Source organism: Loxodonta africana, chromosome 23 (genome assembly GCF_030014295.1).
Source record: "Loxodonta africana isolate mLoxAfr1 chromosome 23, mLoxAfr1.hap2, whole genome shotgun sequence".
Classification (NCBI taxonomy): Eukaryota; Metazoa; Chordata; class Mammalia; order Proboscidea; family Elephantidae; genus Loxodonta; species Loxodonta africana.
The window spans coordinates 43,544,414-43,571,297 of record NC_087364.1 but is presented as its reverse complement, the minus strand read 5'-3'; the positions used below and the strand labels follow the sequence as shown (position 1 = coordinate 43,571,297).

General features: G+C 36.8%; 1 protein-coding gene across 2 annotated transcripts in view; it reads left to right on the top strand.

Annotated features, from left to right (window-relative positions):
• Positions 1–26,112, top strand: part of ZBBX (zinc finger B-box domain containing) — a 151,761-nt gene extending 125,649 nt beyond the window's left edge. The window contains exons 15-19 of one of the 2 annotated variants that reach the window (XM_003416256.3): positions 4,174–4,327; positions 5,151–5,267; positions 12,432–12,689; positions 23,561–23,699; positions 25,888–26,112. In XM_003416256.3, the coding sequence (XP_003416304.2) occupies positions 4,174–4,327; positions 5,151–5,267; positions 12,432–12,689; positions 23,561–23,699; positions 25,888–26,014 (795 nt within the window). In that variant the 3' untranslated portion in view covers positions 26,015–26,112. The remainder of the gene's footprint in view (positions 1–4,173; positions 4,328–5,150; positions 5,268–12,431; positions 12,690–23,560; positions 23,700–25,887) is intronic. The other variant, XM_003416255.3, reaches the window with a different exon arrangement.
• The last annotated feature ends 772 nt before the right edge of the window (positions 26,113–26,884 follow it).

Sequence of the window (26,884 nt, the reverse complement as noted above, 5' to 3'; positions counted from 1 at the left end):
TGAAGTAAAAAAGCTGAACAGAAGATGTTAAAGGGTGGCTCAAGAAGTCAAAGTAAAGTATTGTTATGAAATGTGCAGAGACCTGGAGTTAGAAAAACAAAAGGGAAAACAAGCCTGGCATTTCTTAATGTGAAAGAACTGAAGAAAAAAAAATTCAAACTTTAAGTGGCAAGATTGAAGGATTCTATGGGCAAAATATTGAAAAACACAGGAAACAAAGGAAATTTGAAGGAATGTACACAGTCACTATACCAGAAAAGAACTGGTCAGCGTTCAGACATTTCAGGAAGTGGCATATGATCAAGAATCAATGGTACTGAAGGAAAAAGTCCAACTTGCGCTGAAGGCACTGGCAAAAAAACAAGGTTCCAGGAATTGACGGAATACCAATTGAGATGCTTCAACAAATGGATGCAGCGCTAAAGGTGCTCACTCGTCTATGCCAAGAAATTTGGAAGACAGCTACCTGGCCAACTGACTGGAAGAGAACCGTATTTATGCCTATGCCTAAGAAAGGTGATCCAACCGAATGTGGGAATTATTGAACAATATCGTTAACATCATGCAAATAAAATTTTGCTGAAGATCATTCAAAAGCAACTGCAGTAGTACTTCAACAGGGAAGTGCTAGAAGTTCAAGCCGGATACAGAGGAGGACGCAAATCGATGTCAGATGGATTGCTGATGTCAGATGGATCTGGGCTGAAAGCAGAGAATGCCAAAAAGATGCTTACCTGTGTTTTATTGACTATGCTAAGGCATTTGACTCTGTGGATCATAACAAATTATGCATAACATTGTGAAGACTGGGAATTCCAGAACACTTAATTGTGCTCAAGAAGGACCTGTACATAGACCAAGAGGCAGTCGTTTGAACAGAACATGGGGATGCTGCATGGTTTAAAATCAGGAAAGGTATGCATCAGAGTCATATCTTTTCCACCACACTTATTTGATCTGTATGCTGGAGCAAATAATTCAAGAAGCTGGACTATATGAAGAAGAACGTGGCATCAGGATTGGAGGAGGACTCATTAGCAACCTGCGATATGCAGATGATGCAACCTTCTTGCCAAAACTGAAGAGGATTTGGAGCACTTACTGATGAAGATCAAAGACCACAGCCTACAGTATGGATTACACCTCAACATAAAAAAAAAAAAAAAGAAAACAAAAATCCTCACAACTGGACCAATAAGCAACATCATGCTAAATGGAGAAAAGATTGAAGTTGTCAAGGATTGCATTTTACTTTGATCCACAATCAACTCCTGCAGCAGCAGCAGTCAAGAAATAAAATGATGCATTGCACTGGGCAAATCTGTTGCAAAAGTCCTCTTTAAAGCGTTAAAACAAAGATATCACCTTGAGGACTGAGGTGAGCCTGACCCAAGCATGGAATTTTCAATTGCTTCATACACATTCAAAAGCTGTACAATGAATAAAGAAGACCAAAGAAGAATTGATGCCTTCGAATTTGGGTGTTGATGAATAATATTGAATATACCATGCACTGCCAGAAGATCGAACAAATCTGTCTTGGAAGAAGTACAGCCAGAATGCTTCCTAGAATCTTGGATGGTAAGACTTCATCTCACATACTTTGGACACGTTATCAGGAGGGATCAGTCCCTGGAGAAGTACATCACAGTTGGTAAAGTGGAGGGTCAGTGAAAGAGAGGAAGACCTTCAACAAGATGGATTGACACAGTGGCTGCAAGGATGGGTTGAAGCATAGCAATGATTGTGAGGATGGCACAGGACTAGGCAGTGTTTCGTTCTGTTGTACATGGAGTTGCTATGAGTTGGAACTGACTCGATGACTTTTAACAACAATATTAAATTGTGTAATCAAGTTAGTGTTCTACATATCTTTGTAATTAAATATTTTATATTATAAATGAAATTAAAAAACTACTAATGTTTTGATTCTTCATATTACTATTCTAAAAATAAAGTGTGGTTTTGTTAAAAGTGGTAAATGGTTGTATCATTAAGCATGGTGCTTGGTTCAAATTCTGAAACTTACTAAAATTTCCTCAATAAATTATTGGGGGTCTATTAGAATTTTTTAATATTATTCATCCAGATGAATCTGTCATAGGATTCTGCAGGAATCTTCCCTAGGCTAATGGGCTTTTAGCTTGAGGATCCCCATTTTTATAAGTATTTTATAGCTATATTTTGATCCATTTCAAGGCAATTATATCTGAGGCTTAAAAATAAAGCATAAATACTTACACAGAAATAGAGCTTCTCTACTTTAATAGAACTTAAACTGTCGAAGATTCTCCCTGAGCATTTTCCATGGGAGGCTAATCTGCTAAACTACTGAGTGAAGTTTTTGGGTCAGAACTAGAGAGAATTTCAGATGCTGCAAAAGAGGTGACCAACAGGGCGGTCTATAAAATAAGAAGAGCTTTCTAAAGAGCCTATCATATGAAATTGGTGCTTTAGAGTTTGCAGACTGAATTCTTGTTTGTGGATGGTTAAGTGGCAGAATCTACTCTGTTTTCATCCCTAATGACTATCACAAACTGATTTTATTCTCCTCCAATTCTTGAGCAGAAACTACTAAATGGAAATTGTTAGTAGTGGAATTTCTTGACATCAAAATTGAGTGTAAGACAGAGTTCATTTTGTACTTTTTTTTTTTCAGGAGTTGTTATGAAAAAAAAATTTTTTTTTTTTTTTTCATAAAGGTGGGACCTCCTATGGCCTTAAGTACTAAGTTGTAGGGTAGCGAGTAGGGTATTAGGGCAAGCATAAATTAGTCAGGGGGACTTGGTTCTGGTTCTGAAATAACCAATAGTTAACTTTGTGTGTTTGCCGGGGTGGGGGGGGCAAAAAGAAACATAACTACTCTCAGTTTCCTTATCTGTAAACTGAGGCTTTTAAAAATCCTTCTAGATATACAATTGTGTAGTCCAAATATGAGCTCTACTAGAGCTGAAGAGATCCTGTAAATTGGTCATCAAGCCCTGGGAGAGCCAAGGAGGAAGTCCTAAGAAATAGATTTGTATTTGTCTTTGAAGGAGATGCTTTATTGGTCATTAGCTTAGTGTTGAGATACTTTCTCATTTATCTGATTTACACATTTCTACAGAGTTACAACAGTTATCTTTGCATTATTCAATCCTGTGAAACAGACTGTATTTGATCATTAATTAGATTGATTAGGGAATTGTTAAGTATTGATACCAAAAACCAAACCAAACCCAGTGCCGTCGAGTCGACTCTGACTCATAGCGACCCTGTAGGACAGAGTATAACTGCCCCACGGAGTTTCTAAGGAGCGCCTGGTGGATTCAAACTGCCGACCCTTTGGTTAGCAGCCATAGCACTTAACCACTACGCCAACAGGGTTTCCTAAATATTGATAGCCCCTCTAATTATCTTTGAAGTCAATCTAGAGCTCTTACTTCCAAATCCCTAATCTGCTTTATACTAGATTTATATGTTTTTCAATCCCAGGTATATTCTCCCCTAGAATAAAAAAAAAAAAAAAAAAAAAGCATACATAAAATGATTTCATAGGGTGGTTGGAATAAGCCTAGGCTTCATATCATCCAGGTCTGTATTTAAAACCTAAGTCTACTAGGTATATAAACTCCTTAGCTATCTAAATTTCATAAATTACTTATATTTCCCTTGCTTCAGTCTCTTACTTGTATATTTGCTTTATAATGAGTATTTTGTTAACTTGGATTTTGTCCACAGCCATTGTCAGATCATATTTATTCCCACTGGTATTTTACTTTCTTTCAACTTTGAAATTATTATATGTAGAGACAAAGACACTAGTTCAAAGACCCTAGACAAAGACACAGCATATGAGTGAGACTCTATTTCAAGATAATTTATATGCAGAGATACTTTAGAGAAGAAAATAAATGAACGAAAGGAGAAAGGAAACTATTTTGTCTTATGAGCTTCTGTCCTTACGGACTGATGATGATTCTTAGGTAATTACTGTAGTTGTGGTTTGTATGTTTTTCAGAATTTATAAACATGTTATGTTTATTAGTTATGTCTCCAGGACTAGAACCTAAACTTGATGAGGGCAGAGTCCCTGCCAAAAACATAATAGGTACTCAATGAATGATGTGCTTCTTTGAGTTGATGTGAGAGAAAATAAAATTAATTTAGTTTGTTGAATATTTTGTTTCCCAGTTGTTACAAGAAATAGCCCTCAGAAGTAAACCTATAACTGACCGTTATCAAGGACTTGAGAGATTCTTTATTTGTGATAAAAATGAAAGACCCAACCTATGTCCTTCTCGTAGCTTAGAACGCAGCTCTTCCAGTACCAGGAGTACACTTGCAGGTAAATTCAGATGTTAAATCAGATGGCTTCTGAACTAACTTAATAATTTCTGTCTCATTTACTTTTCTAACAACCTGTTCTCATCTTAGGAAATATGGGGCAATCTGTTCAATGAATAAAATCACTCTTCTTGTCTAACTGAAATTATTAACGCTGTGTGAAAAAATTAAAATTTTTTTTTTTTAACCCTGTGTGAGTTGCCGTGTATTTATACTTAGGCTATTATCAGAATATGAGAAACATGGCTATAATGAAACAAGGGAGACATCAATTTTAGAATTTAGAAATGCGGTCCTTACTAAATTATAAAATAGTAGGAACCCTTCAAATCACTTTATTAACTCTTAAGTATTACATGATGATTCTTAAATACTTTATTAAAAACAAGTCTCAAAATCTCAAGATCTGTGCAATTTCTAAGATGTGTTAGTAATTTCCATTTGAAACCTAGGTCTTCATATTACCTATATTCTTAGATTTCATATGTAATCAAATGTGTTTATCCATGTACAGTTTTTACAGTTTAACCTTAGTTATATTGTTAAATGCTTTTTAAAATATTTGTTTCTATTCAGATATAGGTTTGTGTGTAGTATCTTTGCAATATAGATTTTATTTTTATTTATGATTAAGCTATGTAAATCTGTTTTTTATTGTATAATTATGAGATTTTATATTTCATAGTATAATTTACATTTCACTGTTATAAATACCTCTCATTCAGCTAGATATTGTTTAGTGAGGTGATAAATATAATAAACCAAGAGCATAAATCCCCCCTCCCCTTAAAAATTTATATTATTTTCTCATTTTCCCATTTCAGGAGACAGAGAATGGATCCCAGACCATAGTTTAAGTGCATATGCTGATAATGTGGCTGCCTTGGATGTTCTCCTCAGTGCCCAGAACCCATGGCCAAGTAGAACAGAGGAAAGGACAGGTAAGACGGGCTAGAAGCCAGCAGAGCCGTATTAGTGGCTTACTTTGTTCATATTTGTTCCTTAGCAGTGTTCTACTAAAATAGTGCCATCGAGTCATTTCTGACTCATGGCAACCCTATCTGCGTCAGAACAGAACTGTGCTCCATAGGGTTTTCTATGGCTGATTTCTCAGAAATAGATTGCCAAGTCTTTTTTCTAAGGTGCCTCTGGCGACTCAAATTGCCACCATTTCAGCTAGTAGTCGAGCAGTTAAACACTTGCGCCACCACCTAGGTACTCCAAGTTTTCTACTAGGTACTTGAAAGTTAGTTCCTGCAGTTATGTAACTTAATCCTATTAATTTTAACTTAATAGCCTAAACATTTCTTTAAAAAAAACAAACAAACCAAGAGAAGTCGTTATTCCTCTTAATAAACATGAGTTATAGTCTTATTTTTTCTGTAACAATGTATTAAGGAATAATATTTTTTAAATGTAGCTCAGCATATGCTAGATTTTGAACAATCCTTCAATATCCTAATTTTATTATGTTCTCAAGAAGCAGTTTATTTTCACCAAATTTTGCACACTTTTCCACTAGGTCCACACTATGATCAGCAAAGGCTTTTGTGAAACAAATCGTTCAGGTTAAGATTGCTGCTTGTAACTGTAATAGAGATAGCTCCGTTTTAAACCTACTGTTGTATGTGTTAACCTTGGAACATTGATTTCAGGTCATTTGCTCACCAAAATAATTGGAAGATTTGAACGTGATAACTCTTTTGACATGTGGAACCTTCATTGTACTGTTTTCCTTGTGAGTGCATGCAGAGAGTTTTGACATCAGTAAAAGCAGTGATATTATTAGGTCACTAGCCCTGGTGGCACAGTGGTTAAAGCACTCAGTTGCTAACCAAAAGGTTGGCGGTTCCATCCCACCAGCCATTCCACAAAGAAACATGTGGCAGTCTGTTTCTGCAAAGATTTATAGCCTTGGAAGCCCTATGGGGCAGTTCTACTCTGTCCTGTAGGCTCTCTATGAGTTAGAACCAACTTGAGAGCAATGGGTTTGGCTTGGGTTTGAGTTATTATTCATGAGGAGCCCTGGTGGTGCAGTGGTTAGGTGCTTGGCTGCTAACTGAAAGGTCGGTGGTTCAAACCCACCAGCTGGTCGGAGGGAGAAAGATGTGGCAGCCTGCTCCCATAAAGATTTATAATCTTGGAAACCCTACGGGGCAGTTCTACTCTGTCCTACAGGGTCGCTAGGAATCGGAATTGGCTGGGCTGCAATGGATTTATTGTTATACATTAATACATGTTAACATAGGTTTGTTTTATGCCGAATTTCTTGTGAAGTTTCAGTCAGTAATGAATTAAGGCATACACGTGTTGAGTATGCTAGCACTGTGCTAGGCACTGGCGATAAAGGGATGTCTAAGTCATGTTCTTTGGTCTTAAGGAGATTATGGTTTAGGAAAAATACATCATAAAGTGAGCTATTTGCCTTGGTGAAAGGCTGTCTTCAAGCCAGAAATTTAATAACATATGATTTCTCCATGTATGTGACATTTATGCATCTCCTGTCCTAAACCTTGTGTTTAAAACTCCTTGACGAACTTAGGCCCTTTCCACATGCATTTATGTTGAGAATCTGTCAGATATACTTTTTTTAGCAGAAAAAATATTCATTTATGATAAATGTTTCTTGGATCTATAATTAGGCACCTATTCTCACATCAAAGTCTAGAACAGCTTCAAAAATTCCTCCAGAGGCAGTGAGAAGGAACTGTTTTGAGTCAGTACTTATAAAAACAAAATCACGTGCATGCCATGAGAAATTTGTTACTAAGACAAATCTTCATAAGTAAGTAGCCAAATGAATTTAAACATCAATTTGGGAAGATCAGTTGCAATCAGTGATTAGTATAAAAAATAGTTGTTTGAGCACCTACTTTAGGCCAGGCATGACCAGACACTTACGATACAGAATAAACCCTCATCTCTGTTGTGCAAGAGCTTACAGTCCAATTCAAAGGTTCTCGAAAAGTCAGTGTGCACATAATCACTTAGGTTTGTATGTGCAGGGAACCCTGTTATATATAATGCAAATTACTGGACTTCCCTCTTAGAGATTCTGAGTCCTTCAGGCTGAGGCAAAGCCCAGGGGTTTGCGTTTATTTTACTAGCAACTTCATGTTATTCTGATGTAGATAGCCCAGAAATCATACTTTGAGAAAACTGCTGTATACATGCAAGCATGTAAATGATGCTATACACTATATGATAAATTTTATAAAAAGATTGTACGTAATTCACCTTTGGAGATGAATGGGTAATTAACAATAGTACATGCCATCAGCTATAATGGAGGTACACATATAGTCATTTAGGAGTAGAGATAATAAAAGAATTACTTTGCCATTGAAAAATGTAGATATGGAAGGTGTTAGAGACTAGGTGATTTTTCAGCTGAGCCTTAAAAAGTTAGTAAGATTTTACCAATTAAGGAAGGAGGGAAATGGGTTCCTGGACAGAGGTAGTGGCATAAAATGAAACAAAACCTTCTTGACTATGTCACAGGTTGTAGAAATCTTATATTCTGAACTGATGCCAATATATTAAAGGAATTCCAATTTCCTTAAGATATTAAATTTGTGAAAGTAAAAACATGGTAGTTATAGTGAGTACTTATAACTATCATTGATTCCAAACACCCCTTCCTGCATTGATGCCAACTCCTCGCCCAGCTCATCTTCCAGCCTCTGTAAATAGCAACACCATCCAACTATTGATTAAGTAAACCTGGGAGTCATCTTGACTCTCACCCACCACATTTTTTCATCTCTAGATCCTGTTGATTTCAGCATCAAAATCTATCCCAAATCCCTAAACGCTTCTGTGTTCATTGTTCCATTTTGACTCCAAGTCCACTATCTCTCACTTGTCTTCCAAGTTCACTTTTACTGCTCCCCAAAACATGCTGACATGATTAATTTCCCTCAAATTCTACTGTTTATAGTCATTGAGTGATTTGTTTCTATTTATAGTCAGGGAGGGAATCACATTTTCCATTGTCTTAAACCATAACTTGTATCCTGTATCCTGTAGTTTCCTACAGCACGTAGAAAAGCCATTATATTCCTTGCTATGCGTCACATTATATTGCTTGCTATGCTTGTCCTGCCCATCTCACTTAACTTTATTTTCTGCTACACTGACTTCTTTTCTCTTTTTTTTGACAAGCCACATGCTTACTCACTTCTTAGCTTTAGGATTTGCTTTTCCCTCTGATCTAGGATGCTCTGCATCCTCTTCCCCACCCCACAGCATTCTTCATGTGATTAGTTCTTTCCCATAACTTAATCATAGCCCAGATGCCTCCTCCTTAGAGAAACCTTTGAAACCAACCCCCCTCCATCTCATACTGACCCTTTCAGTCCCTCTATCATATTTACCTTCTTTATCTTCCTCACAGCACCCATATTACATTATCTTTCTTGTTTATTTTCTGTTCTCCCTCATCCTCATTTGGAAAGAAAGCAAGGACCTAGCCTATCCTGTTGATGAATCCATCATGAGTTACAGAACAAGCACATTGCAAGTGCTCAGTGTTTCTGAACAAAGTGAAGCGGGATAGAAGGACTGTGTGTTAGTTTGCAGTACAACTTAAGGCTAGGGGCCATGTCTCATTCACTTTTGAATACACTGATCCAGACACAGTTCTTGGCAGTTTTAGGAACTGATAAACGCTCTTATAGTTGAATTGGATTGGGTATTGGACTGGGTTCTTAGGGTTAGTGGGAGTTTCAGACAGCCTGTCCAACTCCTTAATTTTCCAAGTGAGATATGCTCTGGCATTTCCCAGGTCACAAGCTAATTTCTATTCAGTGAGACTAGACAATAAGCCTTCCCTTTCTAGCATTGTTTCCGCTAAAACATTCTGCTAAATAAAATTTCCATATATGTGTCAAGAACTGAATTTCTATTTCTTTTGTGTATACATTCTCTGAATTTACGCAGGATGTCGAGAGTGTCAATAGACACCAGTGTTTTGAGACATCTATTCAGAATTAAATATTGGGCTGTTTGACTAGAATGTTATTTCTTTTTGTTTGTTTTTTAGAATGTTATTTCTTTTAAAAATGTTATCCAAAAGACTTGTTGCTATGATTATTTCCCATCAAATTCTGATGTTTATAATTTATAATAGTAGTGACAATTAGTGTTGTATTAATTCCTGTTCAGCGAGTGATTTAGATTTTCCATAACATTATCAGCATTCTTATGGAAGTTAGTATAACCCAAAGGCAGCAATATATTTTATCTTCCAATACATGGCATGGTTTCACCAGTAATCATAGAGCATCTATTCTTCAGAGAACATCAAGGACAATTGTTAAATTTATAGTATAACTATGATTAGTGCTAATTAATGTTTCCTTAAGATTTTTTTTAAGATTATATTGCCAGTCATAGTGCCAGTTACTCTAAAAGTATATTTCGTGTGTTTATAATCTACAAACTGGACTATTACTTTTTTATTATAAAATGATACCTTCTATTGTGACATTCTCATTAGTGCTAGTTGTAACTGTGTATCAAATCTTAACTCTAGTAAATAACCTTAAGAAGTTTATATATTAAACATTAGAGGCAATAACACACTGATCTAAATGAAAATAAACGAATAGATTAAGGACCAAATTGGGACCTCACCTTTATCTATGCTTTAGTTACGTTAAACTTTGAACGTATTTCCAGTAATAAAAATAACCTGTCCACTTACCATGTGCTATGCATAAATCCAATCAATCCCCTGTATAAATATTTTTTCAAATGAGATCAATTAACCTCAAATACTGTGGCAACCAGCTGTTGTTGTAAGATTTCAGCAAGTGTTTGCACTCTTCTGTACTTTCTGAAGGACATCTATATTATGCTAAATTTTTCTCAGCTCATGTTTGTCAGGATTGGCAGAAGTCCAGCCTTCCTTTTTGTTTGTTTTATTTCAGTAAAAAAATGCTAAATGCCTTTGAATTTTACCTTGACAGAGACATAGCTCAGTACCTTTTAAAGCAGATACAAGACTCTGATTTTCTCCATCGATCTAGTACTGTCGATTTATATAGCTGAATTACTGTTCTACTCACCTGTGCTGCTACTATTACACTAGAATGGCATGGTGTTCTTTACAAGTTCATTAATTATTTCATCTTGCTTAATTCAAAAATCTTCTGAGCTGGGCAAAAAAAAAAGTCACTATTCCAACTTTTTAGGACAAAAAACTGGGACTTAAATAAAGTGATCTGCCCAAGTTCAACACATGGTAAATGATAACACTGGAGTAGAATTTTTCTGGTATCATTCATTCAGCTTTTCACTATTATCTCCTTCTCAACTATAATTATAGAAACAGTTTATTATGTTTATTGAGGGCTGTGGATAAAATGGAGACCTGGTGGCATAGTGGTTAAGAGCTCGTCCACTAACCAAAAAAGGTCAGCAGTTCGAATCCACCAGCCGCTTCTTGGAAACCCTATGGGGCAGTTCTCTGTGCTATAGGGCCGCTATGAGTTGGAATCAACTTGATAGCAACAGGTTTGCTTTTTTTTTTTTTTTTATGAAAAAAATATTGATTCTTCACATATTACAGATAAAAGGGAATATCATTTCCAAATTCTAGTCATCAAAATACTTCTTGGGGATATTTATATATATTTTTCTTAAAACATAGGCACATTTTACTGGTTATTTTTCTTCAGAATTGTCTGCGAGGACAAAGACACAAGAGGTTAGAATCTTAATTTATTCATAATTTCATTCCAACAAAAATTGTTTTAAAAAGTGATTTCTACAATGTTTATCAAAATTGGTGCCCTTTGGGACTTACCTTAGTCAGTTTTAATTGCTTAAATAACTACATACTGCATTAAGATTCTTCTTAGGGTACTAGCTACATTCAGAGTAGATCTTTTAAGTTAGAAAAGACAAGCTCAGTAGTCATTAAATGTTTTATACACAGCAACTGCCTGTATCCATTCTTCTGAATTATACATTTTCCTTTGAGTCAGAAGAGTGGGCATAGTGTTATATGAGCTGTAGTTCAGACAAATCATGATTTTTATGGTAGCGGCAAGAGCGCTACTTTAAAGAATCCAATGTTTTGAATGAAGCCAGTTTGTGTTAAGGGAATACAAAGTTATCTTCTAGTATAAATTACTTATTTTTTAGCATAATTACATTTATATAAATCAGAATTGTGATTCAGTACATTTAAAAATTGACCTGTGGTGTGAATTTCTGAATTTGTACCTTAAAAATTGTCTTGACCTTTATTAAGGAATCTTTTGTGAGCAATGCCAAATTATAAATTAGTGATGTTGTGTTGGTATAAGTTTCAAAAGGATTTTTTTCCCCCTGTTATGAAAGAAACACACATGCTAAAGAAACAAACTAAATGGATTTTTGAATTTAATCAAGATGAAGTGGTAACTGACCTAATTGAACAGAGTAAATAACTTAGATCTGGGCTTTTGGAACTTTTCCACTAAAGTGGAAACAATAAATAAATAAGGCAGAAGGTAGTGAACTCATATTTAGGAAGATAAGTGATGTGATCTCAATTTCTTTAAAACCTTTGTTTTTCTAAAAATTCAAAAGATTCTGCATACTAGTCTATTTTGCCTCCATAAAGTAAGCTACCTGCCATCAAGTGGAATTGTTACTCTAGGAAGTGGCACTATGTTTACTGTACAAGTTTTTTCTCATTCAAGGCACAGGGTGGAGTCACCCTAGAATTTAAGAAACATGGCACACTGCTTGGCCTTGAGATAGGTTGTAAAATTGGGTGTTGGTTTGGTCTGGAATTTACTTGGTTTATAAATGTTTTTCTTTAATTAATATTAAAATTAGTTTGTCTTTGTCTGAATGCAGAAAAATTAGGGGGAAACAACCCAGAAGTGTTCTGTATAAGAGCAGGAAATGTAATTTGGGGTTAAAAAGTTGTAGTAAATAAAAATGGGTGATCCACTTTTAGATAATCAAAAGTTGATTTTCTAGTAACCTCTGTCACATGAACTTAACTGCTCTAAGTGTAGGATGCTGGTATTTTATATCTTGAAGCACTCATTCAGAATAATAATAAAAAATCATTCTGTATTTAAAATTTCTACTTTGCATTTTAGGCCAAACATCACAGAGACCTTCAACAGTAAATTTACCACTTTCCAGCTCTGTTAAAGCAAGCTCCAACTACTTTTCTTCCTCTCATCTGCGACCAAGAAGTGCAGCTGCTCGATCATTATCTAGAGCTGCTTCTGCAATTTCAGAAATTGAGTATATTGATGTTACTGACCACAGTGAGCCTTTCTTAGACAGCACTGCTGATCAACAAACCTTAGACAGTTTGGAAAAGGAATTAAATGAGCTGAGAAATCTTGCAGGTAATGCTACTTTTTTTCAGTATAAACCAGTAAACACCAGTTGCCATCTAGGTTATTCTGACTCATGGCACCCCCATGTGTAGACGATGTTAACTCTGCCTTCTGCCTGGTTCTTCATATCTTACTCCAAGAAAACAAGCAAGGAAACAGAAGGAAAAAAAAAATCTCTATCTTTTCCTCTTTAACCACCAGCCTTTATGTCTGTTTTCTTAGCTATTTCCCTATATCATCCTGAAGATGTTATAAAGTATGTGGATGCTCAGCCACACCAGAGATGGTCTCCCTTAGCCGACATAATACACAGATAAATTGCGAAATAAGGACCTTTATGTGCACAGAAAAACAACAACAACAACAAATCTTCTTTCCATAAACCCAAACCAAAAAATACTCACTGCTGTTGAGTTAATTCTGACTCCTAGCGACCCTATAGGACAGAGTACAACTGCCCCATAGGATTTCCAAGGTTGCAAATCTTTACAGAAGCAGACTGCTGTATCTTTCTCCCATGAAGTAGCTGGTGGGTTTGAACTGCCAACCTTTTGGTTAGCACCCAAGCTCTTAACCACCACACCACAGGGCTCCTCTTCACAAACCCCCAGAAAACCAAACCCACTGCTGTGGAGTTGACCCCATAGGGTTTCCAAGGCTGTAAATCTCTACAGAAGGAGACTGCCAAATCTTTCTCCTTCGGAGCCACTGGTGGTTTTGAACTGCTGACATTTTGTTTAGCAGTTGATGGCTTTAACCACTGTGCCACCAGGGCCCCTCTCCACAAAACCACTGGGTGGTTAATCTCTGTAGCTTATGAAAGCCAGCTGTCCAGCCCTCTTGTTGAAGAATTGAGCTGTTAGGTCTTTCAGAGCAGTGCTTCTGAAGCTTTAATGTGCATACATCGCCTGGGAATCCACTTTGGAATGCATGTTCTGATTCAGTAGGTCTCTGGCAGAGCCAAAGATTCTGCCAACCCAACCAACCCACTGCCGTCAAGTCGATTTGAACTCATAGTGACCCTGTAGGACAGAGTAGAACTGCCCCATAGAGTTTCCAAGGAGCGCCTGGCGGATTTGAACTGCTGACCCCACTACACCACCAGGGTTTCCAAAAGATTCTGCATTTCTGACAAATACCCAGCTAAGGCCGTTGCTGCTGGTGGGCCGACCACAGTTTGAAGAGAAATTTATACTTGTGCATTCTGTTTTCTAAACTTCAGTGGGTATTAGTCTAACAAATAATATAACTGTTTCTGAACATGCAAAGGGCTGGTTCTATAACAAAATATCAGGGGAAACAACCCTCTTAATTTCATCAGAAATCCATTCACACAGTTTAGTAGAAGACAGTTGCAGTTCCAACAGGCAGGCTGCAAAGTTTTCTGGGTATGTATATTCCACGCTTGCCCCTCCTCTGGTCTTTTTTTTATTAGTGACATCCGCCCTTATTTCACCTTAGATGGTGCTTTTGCTCTTTTTCTAAAAAAGTTACATCTTGGTTTCGAAAATTTAAACACTACAAAAAAGAAAGCCAAAAAAAAAAAAAAAATACTCCCCTGAAAATAACCATTATTAACATTTGATGAGCATCATTTTAAACATTTGTATGTCGTAAGTACACATAAAATAAATATTTAGAAGAAAGAATAGATTGGAGAAAGATGGTAATTTATAAAGAAAATTTATGCTTTGCAAAATACTTTAAAAATTATTAAATATACATTGACCCAATTTAACAAAAGAAAAATTGAAATGAACCTAAAGGAAAACATACAATTCAGATAAACATTTTTTTTCACCACAGAATTGTTAAGTTGAACCATGTGAAATCACTTTTTTTGTGGACCCCAAACAGTGAAATATTGGCAATTCTTATAGTCCAAACTGAAAAATTTTAAAAGGTCACTTTAAAAGTTAAGAGGTCAAAAGAAATAGGAAGGAGTTGAGGTCATTTTTAACTACGTGTTGTCATTTCAGACAATAATGAATAAATCCCCTATAAAAAAAGATGAGGACTTATTTGTTGGTTAATTATTATTTTTTAACCACATATAATGCTAGACAGTATCGTTGTAATTATTTTTATTTTGTCAAGGTTCCCTTTTATTTTCTTTCTTTTACTGAGAATTTGCATGGATGAAACACTCAATACCAGTGTATTTATTATAACTTCCCAATCTTGAGCCTTTATTTTGATTCTTTTCTAGAAGATTTGATTATGGCATTCTTGAGACTGTCTTTTGTCTTTATGTTTTATTGGTGTGCTATCTAGATTTATTTAGTGGGTCACAAGTTCTTTCCCTCTGCACTTGGTAGACATTTCCACGATCTTCTGACCCTGAATATGGTGCTAGTTAGCTCTTTATGACAGTTTTTCAGTTTAACTTTTGTTTGAATGAATTAAATTGTCAACTGGTTCTTTTTCCCCCAGGTAAGGCTCATGGAAGGAGCCTTAGCGGCACAGTGGTTAAGTGCTCAGCTGCTAACTGAAAGGTTGGCGGTTTGAACCTACCAGCTACTCCTTGGGAGAAGGATACGGCAGTCTGCTTCTGTAAAGGTTTACAGCTTTGGAAACCCTATGGGGCAGTTCTACTCTATCCTATAGGGTTGCTATGGGTCGGAATCCACTTGATGGCAATGGGTGGAAAGGCTCATGGAGGCCCTGGGTGGCGCAAATGATTAAGCACTCAGCTCCTAAATGAAAGGTTGGCAGTTTGAACCCACTCAGAGGAGCCTCAGAATTAGGGTCTGGCAGTCTGATTCTGAGAGGTTACAGTTCTATTTTTGTAACACAAGGTGTCGTGATGGGTTGGAATTGACTCGATAGTGCCTATTTTTTGGTCAAGGTTCATTGTAGCTCTATTACCTGAGTTCTTTCATGTTTGAGAATGTGTGTTACCTTTATATTTGAATGGCAAATTGACCGAGAGTAATGTAGTATTCTTAGACTTCTTTTCTCTTGAACTTTGTGCATATGATTTATTTTTTTTCTGGTTTTTCATTCTGCTGTGAGGTAGTCTAAACCAAAAAAAAAAAAAAACCCCATTGCTATCGAGTTGATTCCAACTCATATGACTCTATGGGACAGAGCAGAACTGCCCCACAGGGTTTCCAAGGAGCGTCTGGTGATTAGACAGTTTGGTTACCAGCCGTAGCTCTTAACCTCTACACCACCAGGGCTTCTAAGTAGTCTAAAGGCCACCATGATTTTTATGTGTCACCCTTTTTCCTGACTGAGTGCTTAAAGAATTTTTTTCTTAATTCTTGACATTCAGTAACTTGACCAGGATTGTGTTTCAGTGTCAATAATTCATCAATTTCTAAAACAGGGTTCTCTTCCCGTCCACAAAGTTCTTTCTTCTTTCCAGAGAAATTTCTGCTATTGTATCTTTGAATTGCTTTTCTGTTCCATTTGACTTTCTCTTGCTGAGAAACTATTTTCTATAAGTTGGCTCTTCTTTGTACAATATATTTACTTAGTGTTGCTTTGGCCTTTTTTTTTTTTTGGTAATTTTTTATTTTGATATAGTTTCAAACTTAACAAAAAATTTGCAACAGTACTGTAAGGAACTCCTGTATACCCTTTATTAAGTTTACCACTTATCTTTTGCCTCCTTTGCTTTTCATTTCTTCTCTCTTCATTCTCTCTTTCTGTTTCTCCATATACACAATGTTTTTTGTTTTCTTCTGAACCATTTGAGAAGATGTTAGAAACATCACGTTCCTTTACCAACAAATAGTAAATTTTTGGCGTGTTTCCCAAGAACAAGGACATTCTCCTACATGACCACAGTAAAATGATCTAAATCAGGAAATTTAATGTTGATAGAATACGATCATCTAATCCACTGCCCATAATTAATTTTCTTCAATTGTCCCAATAATGACCGTTACGGATTTTTTTTTTCTGATCTAGGATCCAGTCCAGGAACAGGTGACCATTTAATTTTTTCCCTTAGTTTTGTCATCTCCCTTTTGATTTTTGACATTTTGTATTTTATCTGTAAGATTAATTTTTACACTTTTTGAGAAGTTTGTTTGTATTATTTCTTTAGTACTCAAAGGCCTTGTGGGCAAATTTCCTGTGGTCCTGATCTATCTTTTCTACCAGGTTGGTCTTTTATATAGTTGTTCTTTGCCATGCTACGGATTCTTGAATATAGTTTTTTGTATAACTAGTTGCCGTGTAATTTCTTTGTATCTTATTTGGTCATGTTTGTTGTGGGTGGCTTTGCTTATATGTTCTGTCTTTTTTGAGGTAGTGAGACTTTACTGAGATCTGATAGTCTATTCTTTGGAGGTTCTATTTGTGGGTTGGGTATTGGATGGATTTCTGTACACCAGGCTCAGAGGGATGGGGAGGGGAAGATGAAGGAGTTGGGAGTACAGTCAGCTCATTTGGAGGATATGAGCTTTTTTGTCTTTTACTAGATTTTATTAAATGCCAAACTTTATTTGATTTGATTTCAAGTGTGTTTTGTCCCTTTAGGGACACCTGCAGATTTGCAATTTTCTGTCCTCTTTTGTCTTGTGGTAGGTATTTTCCCCTTGCTTTTCTCCAAATAGGGGTGGTGTTAGTGAGACATCTCAGTATTTTTTTTTTTTTTCTTTACCTTTTCTATTTCTATTCTGGTGTATGTGTGTGTATTTTGTGGGGGGATGGATAGGGTCACTATATGGTCACTATGAGTGAGAATCAACTCAATGGCAACAGGTTTGGTTTTGAGTTTTTGGATGTACACCAGTAATACCCAGCCACATCTGAATGAGTCTTGTGTTTATTTCTTTGTTTGCCCCTTTTCAAAGTTTATTATGTCTCTTTCTTGTATCTCTTCTTTTGTTTTAGTTCCACTTTAGTTCCAATTATCATTTTAATTTTATTTTTATCAGGAGCTAGGGGAGTAGTGAGCCATCATTCTGAATTACTAACAGTCATAAGTCTCTTTGAAGATAATTATACATTAAAAGACAATACTAACATGAAGTATGCCAGGTCTGAACTGGATCTAAAAGGATAGCCAAAATCACACCAAGCCAGTTTCCAAAGAGTCAGTTCCAACTCTTGGTGACCTCATGTGTGTCACAGTAGAACTGCACTCCATAGGGTTTTCAATCACTGTGATCTTTTGGAAGTAGATTGCCAGACCTTTCTTCTAAAGTGCCTTGGGGTAGATTTGAACCACCAACCTTTCCATTAGTAAAAAACCCAAAAAACCAAGCCTGTTGCAGTCAAGTTGATTCTGACTCATGATGACCCCATGTGTTGCAGAGTAGAACTCTGCTCCATAGGGCTTTCAGTGGCTGTAAACTTACGGAAAGAAGCCTTGGTTGCCCAACAGTTAAGCACTTGGCTGCTAACCAAAAGGTTGGTGGTTCAAACCCACCCAGTGGCTCTATGGGAAAAAGACCTGGCAATCTGCATCCATAAAGATTACAGCCTAGGAAACCCTATGGGGCAGTTCTACTCTGTCACGGGGGGTTGCTATGAGTCAGAATCAACTCGATGACACTCAACAACAATAACAACAACCTTAAGGAAGTAGGTTGCCAGTTCTTTCTTGTGCAGTGCTGCTGGGTGGATTTGAACTGCTATCCTTTTTGTTAGTAGACAAGCGCTTGTTCATTTGTACCACTCACGGACTCCAGAAGCAGAACCATTTTTTTTAATCAGAAAATAAGAGTTTCTTTTTTGATAAATTGATAATTTCCATTGTTTTCAAATAAAATATGGTAGTTTACAAAGCAGTGGTCTTTTTTCCACTCCAAATTTTCCATTTTCTTTATCACTTTGTGTTTGTATATGCTTCACTTTTTTCCCATGTCACTCGCTTTTTCATATGCTGATATCAGTATTTTAACATGAACACAAAGCATGTCATATATGAAAGTAAGCATGCACTGCGTAGCCTGTGAACTGCAAGGTCTTTTCTGATGGCCCAGCTGCAGTACATAGCCACTTCCATCTGCTTGACCCAGGAATGGCTTTCTTTCTGTTTAGATAGGTTGGCTTTAGATGAGTGCACAGCTTTTGGAAGGACTTACCTGACAGTCAGTGAGGTGACAGATGCTATGGTGAAATCAGATACAATTCCAGAAAATTCACTAATTCTGCATAGGACATTTTTAGTCTGTTTAGCATCAATGGGCAGAAACATTCCACCCATATTTCACTACTCACACTGCAGTCAGGAAAAACTCCTCAGGGGTTTGGCCTCACACAGGCACAGTCACACACTGGAGACTCTTATACAAATGTAAATGTGTTCACTTTCCTGTGAAAGCTGCTTTTTTGTGAGTAGCTACCCTTCTGACTTGTTTTCAGTTAGCTCTAAAAAAAAAAAAAATTTCCTTTTTCTCAGTTCTATTGGAAACAGCTGTGCCAAGGAGCTGGGGAAGAAAGGACAGAAAATAACTATATTAAGTCAAGCTGTCCCTGTTTCTCCTTTGATTTAGACAGCAGGAAGGAGCTGGGGGGCGGGGGGCAGCGGTGGGCAGGGAGTGAAGGTTGCAGATACAACTTCCTGCTCAATCCGGAATGAGATGGTTGAGAGCCCAGGCTCAGTGGTCAGGTGGACTTACTAGTCCGTCACCTTGGGCAAATTATTTTCCTCATCCCTCTTTCATCAGATTATATATAAGAAACATGAGTATATTAATAGGATTGTTCTCATAAAATTGATGATTTTATGATGTTACTTACATGAAATATTACATTTATGAAAATCTCTCTCTCCCTTTATTCACACACACTTAACAGAGCCTAAAACCTGTTGCCTTCTAGCTGATTCCTACTCATAGTGATCCTATACGACACAGTAGAACTGACCCATTGGGGTTTCAAGGCTGTAATATTTACAGAGCAGATAGCCACATCTTTCTCCCGTGGAATGGCTGGTGGTTTTGAACAGCCGACCTTTTGACTAGCAGCCAAGCCCTTTACCACTGCGCCACCAGGGCTCCATATAAGCCCCCAGGGAGTTAACTAGACCAAGTAACTGAAGAGGGTACTTTTTCCTGAACAAAAAAAAGAATAAAATTCTACCTAATGCTAGCAGATGTAGTCAGACTGTCTGTGAAGTAAAACAGTGAGGCAGTGGCTTCCTGAATAATCAGATCCTCTGTTCACAGGTTGACCATCAAGTAATGTAAACTGTGAAAAGACTATTCTAACTGGGATGTATAGTGAGCAAATTAACTAAATAACCCTTGTAAAGACAGCCAGGCTACAGTGGGCTGGAATGGCACTCTTTTTGCTTTAGGGCTCTTTTGAGTTGCAGGGGAAAAAAAAAAAAATGCAGGCTACAAATAAGTGAAGGGCAAGGCAACATATTAAAAAGCCATCTGATATAAGGAATATGAAATCATTCCATCAGTAATAATAATTCTTAGTTGTTTTTATATGTAATGCTACCTCATTTGATCTGAATAGCTACTCTGTGAGGTAGGTAGAGCAGGTGCCAGTCTTAATCTCCACTTTTTGGATACAGTTTTGCCTCCGTGCTCATTTGTCTTGCCACCATATCACAATGCTGCTTAAATAATTTGAAAATCTTCCAGCCAATACTGTCACCATTTAAGAGGGAGAAAGTGTGGGCAGAGTGAAGGTAAGGGGAAGAATGCATGGAGTGAATGAGAAAAGGAGGGATAAACAAGGTAAAACAGACTGGAACAGGGGAAGAGAAATGAGAGGAGGAAAACAAGGAGGCAGAATGGGCTGGGAATGGGGCTCATAGACTCTAGGGCGAGTGATCTGTTTGTCAAAGCCTCCTAAACATTTGCCATGTAAATATGTAGCTATGGTAGATAAAAAATAAAAAATTGTCCTTTAGAATTTTTCTTGCTTGCTTCTTATTGTAGAATACCCTGTCTGCTTTGTTTCCATTCTCTGAAGCTTTTACAGGTTTCTTTGTTCCTTTTTCCTTTTCTTCCTTCCTATTATTCAAATGGAGGTCCCTGGGTGGCACAAATGGTTAATGGCCCACTAATAGCAAGACTGGAGGTACAGACTCACTCGGGTACCTCGGAGACAGGCACGGTAATCTGCTTCCTAAGGTCACAATTTTGAAAACCGTATGGAACAGTGTACTCTTCACACATGGAGTCACCATGAGTCGAAATCTACTCAACATTAACAACAACAGTATTCATACAAATGTTTATTCCCTGTGGAATACAGTTTTATGCATGTGTTTTAAATGGCTTGAATTTTAGAAATACACGTTAGAACTGTATGTTTAATGAGTTTTTTCTCCTTTTCCTTGTTTATTATTGCATTTAAGAGATACCTCCATGATCAGAGAGCATGTACTTTTCACTCCTGGGAGAGAATCGTATTACCTACAATCCATTGCACAACAATCATCTGTTTTGACAGTTATAAAGTAAAATTTTCAATAAAAATGCCAATTCAATCTTACCTGACCTTGTAGCACAAAAATCAGGCGATTTGGGTTTCTGTTCAATTGACCTTTTAGGTTCAACACTAACTTACAATAATGTTTTTGTAAGCAGTTTTATTTTTCTCTGTTTTTTGTTTTTCCTTTACCTAAAATCGAATAATGTCACATTTGCTTCTGTTAACTTCACAGGACATTCTGAAATATGTGTTTTAGAATGAATGATTAATTCTACAAATATAGGCTCATTCTAGTTCTACTATCTCAATTAGCTCTATTCTGGTACAGTTAGAATTCAGTTTGACTACCTCTCCTGGTGGTATTTTTTAAATCTAAGAATGACTATGGGGTTGTAATACTGTAATTCCACCAATTCCAAGTTCTGAAATTTATCTGCTTTCCCATGAGCAGCATTCCCTATCACTGGGGCACGTAAGTGTACTTTGGATACCTGTCTTCCTTCATCTCATGAAAAAATAGGACAAGAAATGGTAGCCTCAAATTAGAGAATTAGATTCTTGAATAGAACAATTTACAATACAGGCAAACTAAAAAAACTTAGGTCTAGTTCTAGCTCTTCTATCATGTGGCTGTGTGACTTTAGACAGGTTTTCAGTTCTCTGTGGGGCCTTAGTTTCCTATCTCTAACAAGAAGCACACCCACTCCTCGCTTATCAATATGGTTAGATTCCAAAGACCAGGTCGTTATGCAAAATCAGTGTTAGGTGAAAATGGAAGATGATCACATCAGATCACAAAATAGAACTGGGTTTTGGGTTTTTATATTAGCACATCACTGCCAATTACATCATTATGTAAGTGCCAAATTACATCATTATGTAACTGCCAAACCACTGAGAATCATGGCCTAGCCGAGTTGCCACATAACCTTAACCATCAAAGTCAGCATTATTCTCGCCTCGCACCTCAACGTTCGCTACTGCCGGATATATGTATTTAATGTGCAAAAGAGTCAGATAGTAGATTTTATGCTATTATCGTAAATGTGAAATGTCAGATAATAAGTTAGTTAATAAGTGAGGAGAAGGTGTAGTCAGATGGCTTAAAAAATTTGGACTGAGAAGTTTATTTTTTTTAATTAATCTTGTATAGACCCCCAATATTTAAACTAGATTAAGTAAAGCTGTCCTGATTGCTTTGGGGACAGTAGGAGCTGGAACCTCATCCCTAAAACCAGTTCCCATAGAGTCAATTCTGACTCATGGTGACCCCATGTGTGTCAAAGTAGAACTGTGCTCTTTTAATGACTGATTCTTCCAAAATAGTCACCAGGCCTTTCTTCTGAGGGAACTCAAAGTGGACTTGAACCTCCAACCTTCCAGGTAGTAGCTGAGCCCATTGACTATTTGTACCCCTTAATTCATCCATTTATCATAATTTGAAAGTCGTTGTGTTACACAATTTTAAGGCCATTGCTAGCTCTAAGGTGTATTGAGGTCTGTATTTCAGCTGGAACAGTCTAAGTTACTTTCAGTAGAGGAATCTCTGCTTGCTCAAAAACTTCAAGCTGATACTAACCACCCACCTTCCCACAAAAAAGTCTGTTCAGTCAAATGTAGGCTATATGTAGTTTAGTGTTTAGTCCTCTAACCAGGCGGATGTTTACTTGACAATTTCGTGAGAATTTCATATGAATATTGTGGATGGCTCTTACAACTTCATCAACGACAAAGAACACATTACAGCATTTCTAATGCAGTAATCATATTTATTTCTATGTTCTTACCTAGTTGAAAACCCTGGTGGTGTAGTGGTTAAGTGCTACGGCTGCTACCCAAGAGGTCGACAGTTTGAATCCACCAGGCACTCCTTGGAAACTCTATGGAGCAGTTCTACTCTGTCCTGTAGGGTCGCTATGAGTCGGAATCCACTCGACGGCAGTGGGTTTGGTTTTTGTTTTTTTAGTAGTCTGAATCATAGGCCAGCTTCATGAAAGGGAGATTTAAGACTTCTCCCCTTTCAAACACAAATGGTTATTATCTATGCAAACTAAAGCAAGGAAGCAAAGAAAGGAAGGACAGCTTTGCCGAAGGTAACCTTTTGCCTCAGACTGTGTGGGGGTAAAGCTTTTATTTCTAGAGAAAAAAAGAAATAACGAGATGTTTAACATGCAGGCAAGTTGAGGAGTTGCATAATATTCTAATTTTAAAAAGGATCACTTGTTTTCTTTGAAATTTGGTAATCTCAGGACATTTGATACATTTTTAAAGTATATATTCAAAAATCAATATGATTAAGGTGACTTGGTACCTAGGCCCAAATTTGCCATTTCAGATCAAACTTACCCTACCCTCTGCTCACCCCACAAACAGCAGCACAGAAAATTGAGAGACAATTAAAAGTCTGTACTGACACTCTTTGCACTGCCTCTAGCTTATTCGGGGTAAAGTTCCAGCACCATATGCTGTGCATTTGTTTATTGAATTTATGTGTTGACAATGCATGAAATAAAATATTTCAGGTCCTTCAGAAAAATTTTACAGCCTAACCTCAGAAGGGTTACCAGCCTTCAGCAGCCATTCGCAGAATACAAGCGAGATTACCATGGATTTTTTTAAGACCTCATGCTCAGGGGACCCCTGTGGAGTTGAAGAACAGAGGTAGGTTAAGTCTGGCTGCATAGGCTAAAAATAGCACAGAGTAAAATTTTTGACAAGCACATCTAGTTACCCTTACTATATGTCTTAGTTATCTAGTGCTGCTATAACAGAAATACCACAAGTAGATGGCTTTAACAAACAAATTTATTTTCTTACAGTTTAGGAGGCTGGAAGTCCGAATTCAGAGTGCAAGCTATAGGGGAAGGCTTTCTGTCTCTGTGGGCTCTGGAGGAAGGGCCTTGTCTCTTTGAGGTTCTGCTCCTGGGTGATCTTCATGTGGCTTGGCATGTGTCTTCTGCCACCTCAGCTTCTTAGCTTGATTGTTTAGTATCTTTTATATCTCAAAAAAGATTGACTCAAGATACACCCTATGCTAACCTTATCTCATTAACATAACAAAGATAACCATTCTCAAATGGGATTATAACCACAGGCATAGAGGTTAGGATTTACAATGTTTTGGGGGACACAGTTCAATCCATAAAAATATGTAAAGAAAAAATTGCCCTAAAGTGTGTACTTTATGTGACCATTCTTTGTAAAATGTTTGATTTCTTTTCTTACCTCTTAGCAGGATTAAGTAAAAGGTTTATGAAGTTGCTACTTTAACTTGAAGAGATAGTGCTGCTGTATAATGCATATCAGAAAAGCGAAAAGACATTTGCAATTGAATAATCCTTCCTCATTTCTTCTCATAATGAAAGATGATTGCATTACTTGAATTAATTAACCTAATAAATTTCAATGCTTTTCATTAATAGAATTATACCCAATGTGAATACAGTTTTTAAAACAGAATACTAAAAAGTTTCTTTCTTGAAATTGAGTCTAGATTGTTAATAACAGCATATTTTAATTTATATCACTTCTTCAGTGACCAGTTTATGAGGTATATAAGTTATACCACAAAATGCTTCAGAAAAGTAGTCTATTGTTTTTGTTTAGTATTGACAACCAAAATTCCTTAGAAAGGAAGAGGGCTCCTTCTAGAAAGATAAGATTAAATGTCAAAGTAAAAATCCCTTGAATTGTGAATCCCTTTTATTGCTTCGAAGTCTCATATTGCAGTAAAAGCAAATTTGTTACTGTCTTTCTGAAGGAGAAAATCATTTAGACTTAATTCTTGGATTTTTGCATTTATAACTCCACTTAAATAAAAAACAAAACAAACCAAAAACCAAAAAAAAAAAAAAAAAAAACCAAGGGGCCAATATAAAGTTGCCAATTGTTTTTTCCTAAGAGTGTCCTTAAAAAAACTAAACCTACCACTTACTTTCACCACCGTTTTGTAGAAGAAAATACATTTAACACTAAAAACTTCAGAAGAACATACAGAATAAAACACAACCCTTTCACATTACAAATGCCGTGAAAAAATCACCACCATGTTATTATTTTGTCTTCTCTTTTTGGACCAGTAAAAACTTTACCACACTTAGACTTGAACTGGTCCACAGACCAGAGTTTAGAACTGCTGGTTTAGGCTTTGTTGTGCATAAAACACAATCCAAACAACAGTTTTCTCCAGCACAGGGTGAACTATTTTACATAATTTAGTGGCATACATGGGCAGAAAATCTAGATAATTTAGAACCAAAAAATCTGAACGATATGGGCTCCTCTCTGCCCCCCCCCACTCGTCTTCCCAAACCTCAGACATCTACATGCTAGAGTTTCCACCTATCCTGACCCCCCAAAGTAAGAAAAAAAGCAACAAAGTAAAATAACTATAACTGCTGTCATTAATTTTGGCTTTGGCATGTCTTGACTGGCTATCCACATAGTCCTAATTTACTGTACACAAAAGAGGAGATTTATCTGACAATCTATTCATTGGGATTCTATTAACCAGCCAAAGCAATGATGAGTGTTCTTGATGATGACCCTGAGGCTTTGCAAGTTTCTGAAGTATCTTCTGAATCACCAATGAAAGATACAACTAGAGACCATAAAAATCTTCTCCTTGGTCCCACTGTGGCTTTATTTCTTGGGGGAGAGTAAGAACATGAGAATTTTTCATTAAAAGGAGGTATGAGGCACACTGAAAATTATGGCCCCAGTCTGACACAGCCCCCTCGCATCTGCCTGCCTCCAATGACTTCAATGAATGTCCTATTGATCAAAAGATAAATGAAGAGTCGAAACTTGGTTCTGTATATTGTGTATTGATCTTTTAATGTATTTCCAGTTCTTCTGGGAAAGATACGGAAATTCCATCCTGGCTGACGCTTTCAGAGAGCAGTACAGATGAGGATGAAGAGGATTTTCTTGACAAGCAACATGTCATCACACTACCATGGTCAAATAATACTTAATCATCATTTGTTCATTCTTTTCCATTTGTACCTGTCTAGGTGCTGGAGATTTTGATTATTAATGTCTCTGATATTTCAAAGCTTACAGACTAATAAAAGTTAGCAAAATTATGAGCTTAAAAGCTTTTTCTTCAAATGATATATGTCAAGCACAAATCTATATTACAGATCATATTAGTAAAATTTGGTGAACTGTAAGAATTGATGGTTGTAATTATGTCTATAGAACCTATGAAGAATGTGATTACATTTTAAGTAATGTTTGATTGTTAAATAATGTTTTAAATAATGATGTCATCAACAAGAACTTACATTTGACTGCCAAGTCACACTTGTTCGTATCATCATTTGAACCTGGAACCCAGTTTTTACTTTGGTAATTACAGGGAGTTTGTGTTGTTGTTGTTTGTGTGTTTCTGAGGTTTATAGAAGTTCTGGTAGCTTCAAAAGTTGCTGCTAGAAGAAAAAAAAAAAACACTGAAGTAAAAATGGGCATTATACTTGTCATTCTCTGTTCTGGTAACATAGAAAAGATGCCCAAACAGCTTATTTTGGAGAGGTCAGTTTGAAGGATTATTGTGATACTTAAAGGAAATAATTAATGCAGATGGAGTGTTTTGCCAGTCTTGGGTAGCAGTGGTGATAATGTACTGGTAGGGTGTGTGTGCTGAGGTTGGTGCGTGTGTCAGGTTTCCATGATCTTATAATTCAAGAGCTTAAGAGCAGGACAAGACATGGGGAGAATAGTTTTATAGTTGTCACTTTGTGACATTTTAGGACCTTTTCTCTTTTTTGTTGTTCGTTGACTTCTCAAAGAGATGTCCTTGCAGGTTGGCTCTGCCCTCACCACTACATAGCCATGCCTTGACT